This window comes from Liolophura sinensis, chromosome 6 (assembly GCF_032854445.1).
Source record: "Liolophura sinensis isolate JHLJ2023 chromosome 6, CUHK_Ljap_v2, whole genome shotgun sequence".
NCBI lineage: Eukaryota > Metazoa > Mollusca > Polyplacophora > Chitonida > Chitonidae > Liolophura > Liolophura sinensis.
In genome coordinates this window covers 16,029,374-16,039,350 of record NC_088300.1, presented here as the reverse complement: position 1 = coordinate 16,039,350, position 9,977 = coordinate 16,029,374, and the positions used below count along the sequence as shown (strand labels likewise).

The 9,977-nt window shown below is 39.5% G+C and overlaps 2 protein-coding genes across 6 annotated transcripts in view; one reads left to right on the top strand and one right to left on the bottom strand.

The window, feature by feature from the left end:
• Positions 1-13: 13 nt before the first annotated feature.
• On the top strand, positions 14-2,106 carry LOC135468975 (uncharacterized). The gene is made up of 2 exons (XM_064747478.1): positions 14-316; positions 1,515-2,106. Exons 1-2 carry the CDS (start codon positions 87-89, stop codon positions 1,900-1,902), a joined length of 618 nt encoding a protein of 205 aa, XP_064603548.1. The 5' UTR covers positions 14-86; the 3' UTR covers positions 1,903-2,106.
• Positions 2,107-6,951: 4,845 nt separating this feature from the next.
• LOC135467972 (MAP/microtubule affinity-regulating kinase 3-like) overlaps positions 6,952-9,977 on the bottom strand; it is a 43,398-nt gene continuing 40,372 nt past the window's right edge. For all 5 annotated transcript variants that reach the window (XM_064745937.1, XM_064745941.1, XM_064745940.1 and 2 more), the window contains 2 exons: positions 9,702-9,941; positions 6,952-8,492 (listed from right to left, as the gene is read on the bottom strand). In XM_064745937.1, the coding sequence (XP_064602007.1) occupies positions 8,159-8,492; positions 9,702-9,941 (574 nt within the window). In that variant the 3' untranslated portion in view covers positions 6,952-8,158. The remainder of the gene's footprint in view (positions 8,493-9,701; positions 9,942-9,977) is intronic.

The following is a 9,977-nucleotide window of genomic DNA, read 5'->3' as shown; positions in this document are numbered from 1 at the left end:
CGGAAGCGTAAACAAAAGGCTGCCGGTGCGAAATCTTTGTTATTGCATCCCATTCCCTGCCCGTCATTTCAAGGCCTTTATTTGAAATGTCAGGGTTTAGGGAATTGATCCGAGAATCTGGAGTAGATAATCTGAATAGGCTGGTCGAAAATGAAGACACTAAGTATTTGGTTTTCACTCGGCTAACGAGTCAGTGGGCGTTATGTGTGAGTGACGGGATAGAAGTATGGCGGATAGAATGGGACGAGGAAGAAATGGAAGCACATCGAGACCTAGCGGGTATATCCTCAGCGTCTGTGATGCTGAACCGTATTAAGTAAGCTGCTGAATGACAGACACAATAACAGCCTGGGCTGGAAGGCTGGGCAGAAGTATTTCGATTTAAAAATAGATACATGTTCAATGTTTGAAGTTTTACTTTCCGACAGTTAAGTGTTTACTTTCCCGTTTTCGTCCGTTCTGTGTTTACATGCGGAGAATGATGCACTGCTTTGTACGTGTAGGTTATAAATTAATAAGCAAAGTGCTAACTTATTTAAGCTTTTGAGCTACATGCCTTTATACAGGTGAAAACATACACGTGTACTTAACAGAGACACAATTGTACGTTGTTATTTTAAAAAGTACCAGATTGGTATATGTTTGGAACTAGTCTCGTCTAGATGAACTACTTACATAACACAGGTATGTTGAAGTAAATCGCAACTAATGGGTTAACTGTCGCATGCAATTTTACGCTCCTTTTGGGGCAGTTATCATCTATATATATAGTTCTTCCACTCTAACGAACTACATATAGACAACGACCATTGCACTGGTAAGTAAAAGAAGCGTGATAGTCACAAAACATGTATATTTAGTAAGTAAACCACACTGGATTTCTTGTTTTCTGGTCACCACCCATTCGATCATCATATCGCTCTCTGCATGGGAACTCACTATTAATTTTTTTTGCCAGAAAGTGCGACAAAAGCTGAGCTTATATGATAAAATGTAGTTGAAATAATGCTATGAAATAAAAAATGTTTCACTGCTTGCACGACTTTTACAAATTATTGTGTTGGGAAACAAGGTCATTGGCCTTCAAACCAAGTGTACTCTTATTTTAGTTCATGGATACCCTAGTTCTTTATCCTTTTCGAATGTTCACTGGGTATTTAAAACATATTTTGAGCACATTTCTTTTTGAAAAAAAAATATTAATTTCTGTGAAGCAGTGATGTTGGCAATCCAACCAAAGCGAAAGTTACCATAATGGAAAAATGAGGGTAAATAAATTGCATTCAGAGTTGGCTTTTAACAGTCATTCTTTCCATACATTGGTTCCAACTCTACTGGCGTATTATTCATTCTATTCAGCTGAATAGGTCTCCAGAACAGTTGTGCATAAACCGGTGAAAATAAAATATTTCATTCAGTACCATGCCTGTAGTTTAAACTTTGCAACCTTTGTACTTTTGCCTTCATCAAAAATTGTTCTGTGGCTGAAATTTGTGTCACTGTTTTTTCTTCAGAAATGCCTTTAATGCAGGAGACCTGACAGTAACCCCGACAAGCAGCATGATAACACTGATAGCTGGGTCAGGGGTTTCGGGTGTTACATTTAACCTGTATGAAGCTAAAGCTGCTGAGAGGAAAGCGGAGCTGCAGTCAGTTTTGTTCAGGCTTGCAGAGGATGTGCAAACCTTGGACTCCAAGTTAAAGGGGGTCAATCAAACCATAGAAAAGCTGAAAGCCCAGGCCGGCAGTGGGGCTGCAGGACATGTGGGAAATCCCCTGATGGACCTGGGGCCTAAGAAGGGGGTGAACCCGGCCAAGATAAAGCCCAGGAAAACAGGCATGAGTGTTGTTAACCCTACAAGCAAGAAGAGAAAAGCTCCAAGCGGCGTTGTGTTTGATTGACATTTATTTTAATATCACTATTCGTTTACCAGTTTAAACATCAACATAACATTTACTTAGTAAACATTACAAATAGAGTACCACATTTCATACATTTTAATGTGATTTAATGCAAATCACTTCATATTGTGATATAATACATGCATGAGGATAAAATTGATTTTTATTCAGTGTATGTGTGAAAGTGGCCAATAAAATTAAACATAAATGTATCAGACTTGGTCTGAATTTAATGTGAACTTTGGTTTTACGCTTCACTAATGGTTACATGAAGTTACCACTAAAGATGCCCTAATGTTATACATGGAATACAATCACAGCTTTTCCTGTGTTCATATGTTACTGTAATTCTTCAAGCTTTTCACATGTTTGCAGGTGTTCATTTAAGCATATTCTACAGGCATTTGTCTGTGTAAACTGATAAAATTATACTTCTTGTGAGACGCTGAAATCGTCCAACCCAACCAATGTAAATTATAGTTTTGTCTCCAAAAGCAAATGGAAAGGGTGCATAAATTGAGCTGAAAGTTGCTCTTTCATATGCAAAAAAGTTGAGGAATTAGCGCTTTAAGAACTGCATTGATGCTGTCCATAATTAAGGTTTCAAATCCTGCATTCACAAACACCGGCCAGAAGCAAGCTGTGGCTGAGTGGTTAAGTTCACTGGGTCAAATGAGCTGTGGGTTCAGTCCCATTGTTGGCAAGAGCCCGAGGATGGTTTTGGGTTTCTCCCTGGTTTGCCTGGTTCCCACCATAATGCTGGCCACCGTCATATAAGTGAAATACTCTTGGCTGCAGCATAAAACACGAATCCAATAAATAAATCAATCCCATTATTGGACAGGAAATATTTATTTCTAAGAAACTTTATTTCTTTCATTGCACTCCTGACATTGGTCAAAATAAGTGATCGATGGTGCTCTCCAGTGTGGTCTTGGATGAAGTTCACTGGAGATCACTTTCCTTCCACAAATAACTTACTCGCCAAAATCACTCTGGGCACTCCAGTTTCTTCACCCATAAAAGTGACCATTCTCATACATTTATTTGACTGGTGTTTTACGCTGTACTCAAGAATATTTCATTTATACGGCGGTGGCCAGCATTATGGTAGGCGAAAACCAGGCAGAGCCCGGGGGAAACCCACAACCATACGCAGGTTACTTACAGACCTTCCCACTTAGGGCCGAAGAGGAAGCCAGCATGGCATTGGTGAGAGGCCTGGGTCATTACGCTGTGCTAGCACATTAACAACTGAGACACGGAGGCCCCCAACACCACTCTCGTACAAGTGAAAATGTTTTGACTGTGGCATTAAACAATAAATAAATAACTATACTACTAGTCCTCAGTAAAATCAGCAGGAGAACATATTGTATGTTAGATCCAGGTTCAAGCTGAATTTGGAACATACTCAAGACTAGAATTTGCAGTCTTGGCAATTCCTTGTGTTGGCGCAGTGTTAAGTGGTCAGGCCGAGTATCAGTATTCTTTGGCAGGGTGGGGCATCATGTGTGGTGGTGTTGGCATGTTATCGCAGAGATTTGGCATTAAGCATTAAATGTATGTCAGTATTGGAAATTGTCGGTCATGATCAAAATGATGTTGTCTGCTGACTCTTCACACATGGATATCCTGTAGACTCCCCACGCCATGCACATGCATGAATGCCCTGTTATAATTTAACATCATACTCACCCATAGATGTCCTCTTGTCACCTGAAGTACGCCATTAAACCCCAATCACTCACTCACTCACTCTCATCTTTTGACCTATCACACACACCCACTGCTGTTCTCTGGTCTACTGGCATGCCCTGTGCACCCATGGATGTCTCTAGTTCACCAACATGTCGTACATGCCCAATAGATATCATGTCATGCACACCCTTTGTTCTCCTCTAGTCTACTGGCATGTCCTATGAACACATGGATGTCTCTAGTTCACCAACATGTCGTACATGCCCAATAGATATCATGTCATGCATGCCCATTGATGTTCTCTAGTCTACTGGCATGCCCTGTGCACCCATGAATGTCTCTAATTCAGCAACATGTCCTACATGCCCAATAGATATCAGGTCATGCACACCCTAGGATGTTCAGTGTGTAGTGTAGTTTTTTAGGATACTGACACACCCTGAATGGCCTGTTATCCAAGGCAACCCACACACCTATGACAATCATGTGATCTTCTGACATTATGGGCTGTCACACACACATGGACTACCTTAAGAAGCCAGTGATGAATCATCCAAAGTTTAGTAGTGAACATTATTGATTTAGTGGTTGACTTAGTAGAAACGCACATTGAACGTACAAGCAGAATTATTCCTAAAACTCGTTTTTATACATATTAATTTTATTGAACAGGTTGTCCATCTTTATTTCTCATCAGTGCTTCATAGTTTTTGATGCTGTTTCAATGATCTTTGACAACTATCATCACTTGGAGATTTGTGGAGAATTTTTTTTTTCATACTGTCACGGCCTTTAACAGGTTAATTCACTTATCCGAAGAAAAGGGTGTCCAGTTACTACAGCCTGACATAAAGATTCAGAAAGATTTTAATGGCTTGGGATGGATTTCATCACTGACACAACATGCACTCATCTTTCTGCTCCCAGTAACAGGATTTGCAACAATTTTTGAATTATGGCCTTTCACAGTCCAGATCGGTCCTTATATGTCCATATTTATCTTTTACAGCAATTGGCCATGGGCGGTAGCCATTAAAGCCTGATGGCTTGCATTGCACTCTCAGTGCCACAAACCCATGCTTGTATATCTGTCAAGCTTGGAATTTTTGGGGTGAATCAGTTTTCCAACATCAGCAGCTCATCTCACAACAGAATTTCTGTCTTAAGTCAAAATTTAAAACCTCATCAGAACGCTTAGTTTTCTTTTTGAAATTTGACATTTTGACATGTTTGTCTCATGATGACATTTATGCAGATTCAAAATAGTAATTTCTAGGACCCCAAAATTGGAAAAAAATAGATGTTTTTTTTTTATTTTTGAATTTTGACCAAATCAGAAATGGTATAATTGTGTAATCTGGCACCTTAACTTTGGCCTCTTCAAAGTTTATATACGTCTGAACCAACCTAAGGTCAGAAAGGATTGTACCTTTACATCATTTCTCTGTCAACATTCTGATTTAGAGCTTTATTACTAAAGAACTTCCCTTTGGTTTGCGTGCGTGACTCACAAATATAACCATTAAAAAGATATTTACAAGACCTGGTACATTTACATGCAACTTCTACAAGATCTGTCAGAGGAACTGGTCTATAAATAATATCGCAGAGTACCGATATTAACTGCTCAAGGTTTTTGAGGTTATTTACTACATTTGTTAACTATGACGGAAACTTGGCATGAATTTAGCTAAACAATGCAGCTGTGTTTGTTTCTGTCTTCCATAATACCAGCTTTTACATGGTTATATTTCAACCTGTGTTGTCTGAGGGTTGATTTATAAGACCTGAAGTGAAATCATGGTACCAGCACCATCATTGGCTGCGATGATGTACTGTTTGTGTAAGTACAAGTCATGTCTTATTTAGGAGACGCAGCCACGATAGATCAGACTAGCTGACAAATATTATAGAGAACCCCCAAAACAATAATTGGCCACTTCCATTTTGTGACAGCTGAAGGCAATTGTCCTGCACGTAATGTTGAATACACTTCTGCTGTTCTCAAAATATCACTCTTATTTATGATGCAACAGCAATTATGTTTTTTCTGATATTTTTTTTATTTCCACAGTCATATCTGCTTTTTGTTTAACCTTTCATATACATGTACTATGCTGGCATACAGCCATTTAGACAGCAGATCTTAAAGAAACTAACAAAAAAGGCATTACCATTCACATCACTGAAAGCTATCTATTAATGACTTCTTATTTAAATCATTGTATAATTGAATCAACTACATTTAACTACATAAGTATGTTAATTCAAGGTGGGCTTTTGGACCTTGTTGATATCGCAGAGCTCCCAATACACAGGGCTCTCTTGCACAAAGCGATTATAGGCTGTTGACCATAACTACTATGGCAACATAAGCTTTTAACATGTGTCACCATGATAGTTAAAATTAACTTAAAGCTGCAACCGCTTTGTGATCTACTTTCTCTGAATGTGAGGATTATTAAGTTGGGTCTGTCTTTATATTATCTTTTGGTTTCCAGGCAACAATTCCTGTAAATATTGCTCAACTTAACTAAACTGGTGCGTACAATCATTTGTGGACAAGCCAATCAAGGTCGAAAACCAGACCCGTTCCTGCAGTGCACAACTTTGCATATCTAGCAAAGTCCATTACGCATATGCTCATGGGCGACTGTGTAATTTCTGCTCTAAAATATAACCTGGATGTTGTGAAATGTAAAGATCTGTTTATGCAATCCTGAATCCTGAATAATTTTGTGGAAAAACTGTTTCCAGTAGATATTTTGATAAAACGTTTTGTTACCTCAGATCAAGTTCCACAACCATTCAGATCCATGAGAAAGTTTTGCATTCTTAAAATTCGATTCTGTTTGTTAAATTTTTTTTTTAATTTTATATAAAAGGCTATGTGGTTTGCAAGTGGCTTGATTTTTGCATAATTTTCCATATATACATGTAGTATGAGATGTAAATTCTCTGAATTAGCTACACTTGTTCAAACTCATCTGTAGTATCTGTTTTAGAATCCCATGAACACAACGATAACCTTTTTTATACTGTAGCCAGGAAACCTCACATTTTCCATTCATACAAACTGAGCATACATAAGGAAACCATGAGCATTCAAGCTTTGTACCAACCTTCTACACACACTTATTGACAGTGTGGCTGAAATTCACACAAGCTGCACTTGGTCATAGTCTGCGAAGCACAACTGGAAGACATAAGCAACTCATTATGTATGTCTTAAGCATTTTTAATGGTCACATACTATCCAGTGCCTAAAATTTATATATTGATATATATAGATATATATATATATATGTATATATAATGGATTTAAATACAGACTTACATACCTTTCAAAAATACTAGGGTTTTACATACAGGGCATTTACACGTATGTTAACAACTGGCAGTGGAAGCCACGAACTGTGGTCATCTGCCTCTAGTCTCTGTACAGACCAAATGGTCAACACAAAGTTTACAATCTCTTATGTACAAAAAAAAAAAAACAAAAAAAAAAAACTGTAAAGAATAATGATTTGCCACTGAAAAAAGTTGAACTGCCATTCTAACTGCAAATAATTGCAGTAAGGCAGTTTCAAATCTTGTTTTGGCTGCAAGAGAAGTGTTGTACCAACTGACACCAGAGGAGGTAACATTTTGTGCTTTGGACTGATCAATTACACATTTATGCTTTACCGTTACAGAGAATTCAAAACTGGCACATAGAAAATGATACAAGATTGATTAATTTAAAACTGCCCCCTATTGGGCATCTTTATTTACAAGGGAAAACAAGACATTCATGTACATGATTCAACTGGATTACAACTGATAACTTCTATTAGTTCGGTGGAGGACACACAAACGTCTGAGAAAGGAAACAAGAACAGCGATGATGTTGTCTGTATCAACCAACATCTACATCAGCAACAGAAGCCTTCACTTGGGCTGGCAAGCTCTGGCCTTCAGCCAGGTAAAAACGGAAAACAATATACAAAACCAGATTAAAATGTGAGCCGCTGCTCGTCCTAGCATGATCAGCCGTGCGGCCTGGCCCGCCAGCCTGTATAAGCCTGCGGTATGTGGCCGCAAGAGGAAGCCTGGCCCAGGGCGTAACTCCGCATAATCAGTGAAACATTACAAAAACATGATCAAGCAGATGTTATGAGATTACCTACATGAACTGAGTGTTATGTGAAAACCATAAAAAAACTATTGGTATAGTATGAAATGACAGCTACGGGTGCCTTATCACGGTCAATCATTTCTCTTCTGATGTCTTCTCTAGACCCAACATGTGGTCAAATCGGTACATGGTTAGAGCTGCAATTGGGGAAAGAGAAAGAGGGAAGGCTCTGATAGTCCACAACCCTGAGGAAGGATATCTGTTAACTAACACTGTTGTATACAAAAGATAAAAACCTACATCACCAGCGATGTTTTCTGACAGTTCAGCTAAAACAGGGTCAGCACCCTTCCCTCGGGGATCATGGGTCTACACTCTTTGTATTTACACCAGCCCTTCCCCAGCATCTATTGCATCCCCTTCCTCTCTCAGCTGATATCAAAGTTTCAATTCATTGGCTATCTTTGAAGCAATGTTCTTGAAGCCTATGGATGTCCCTGAAATCCTCTTGAAGCGTACCCCATTCAGGGAGAGGCGAGGTAGTTTGCACACCTCCATCTCCCATTGCACTAAACTGTCCGTGTTGGGATCTCCGTGTACACACAGCAGTAAGAACTTCTCCCGCTGCTCATAGTCACAGTTATTTGCATCAAGCACCTTGCGGATTTCCTTCATCATATCGTTGGGGTCCATAGAACTGGTGGTCTTCATGCTCCAGGTGAAGCGCAATGACCGAGGTTTGATCTGCTCTCCCTCCTTCTCATTAATGGACCTGCGGAACAATTTGCTGGAAATTAGAAAAACAACCAAGGGAGCTAATTAGTGGCAGGCCTCTCTCTCACTAGTAAGTGAAGTATCAGTGGGATAGGGCAGATTTATGCCACCTTGGAAAAAGAGAATAGCAGGGCCTGAACAGCTCCAGTCAATGCAAAATCCAAAAAGTTGTTCTTGAAAATTGCTTTCATTAACACCATACCTGAGGGCTATCTAAATATTTCTGCAGTCGAGCCAACTGGTTTAAATATAAGGATTTTAAAAACAAATGTCAATGAATACTATATGCAAACATGTTTATTTAGCAGTGAATTTGGAACATGACATCTTCATGACAACCTGCCATAAAAGGATTCAGGATTTTGCAAAGGACTAGGAGGTCCCATGCTACAACATGCCTGGCCTTGGCAGCACATTCATCTTAAATCAGAATGTGCACAATACCCTTGAAAAAAAAAAAAAGCACTGGACAGATTTGAATAGTTCCAATGACAAGAAAGTCTGTGAAAGACAAACTGATGAGCCCCACAGCTTCTTACTTTTGTCTTTTTTTTTTGTATATAAAAATCATGCCATTGCCAGTATGTAAAAGCTAAAAACATGCTCTATACTTTAGCATTTGTTGTTGGAAGCATGTGGTGTATTGCTGGGATTATCATGCCAAACATATTAGGTACATGTGTAACATTAATGCTGTGAGAGGGTTAACAGTTTGATATCAACCATTTCACAAGACACAGTGAGGAGAGGCTGCCAGGAGAAGTTAGCACAGTTCTATATAAACCCCAATCCTACAATGGAGAGCGAACAGGTTATAAATATCATAGATTACCAGAAAAAAATATGAAAACTCACACCAGCAAAAGCTTTTTGATCATTTATGAATTCAATCACCAAAGCAGCTGTACACATAAAAAGAATATATATATATATATATATATATATATAGACGTATGTATAGCACACATGTAGTGATGCATTATGGCATACTACAATAGACACAAGGAATGTAGCTGTTTATATTATAATAGTAGATATATTAAGGAGCGGATTCAGAGGCGAAACTTTACCTGCAAGAGAGAACCCCATCAGTCATGTTAGTAATACAGTTAAATGCGTCCCACAATGCAGTGTGTGACGAGGTGAGAAAACACATAGATATGCACGCTGTGTGGGCCGATGCCGGCAGTGACTAGTGAACAAATACCTGCGACTAAATTTGGATGTAAGCTTGTTGAAGAAAGAGATTCCTGTGCCGGGTCGGCCTGCCCCCATGGCAGAAGTATCCTGGCAGTGAGAGGGGAGGCCACCAGGGCCGTTGTCCGGGCTGGCCGGCTGGCGGCGGTCTCGCGTCGTGTGGAATGTGCTGCGGCTGGCCGTCCCTCGGGGGAAGCGAGGGTTGGCAGTGGCGGGCGACACCGGCACGGCCGTCTTCCCTGGGGCAGTTCTAGAGAAATGAAAGGAGAACAAACAGGCTATCTAA

What these genes read in the sequence shown, in the direction of transcription:
- LOC135468975 (XM_064747478.1), top strand. Translation starts at nt 87, where the DNA reads ATGTCAGGGTTTAGGGAATTGATCCGAGAATCTGGAGTAGATAATCTG. An exon ending in GTGATGCTGAACCGTATTAA is followed by an intron (nt 317 to 1,514) that starts GTAAGCTGCTGA and finishes TTTTTTCTTCAG; the next exon opens with AAATGCCTTTAATGCAGGAG.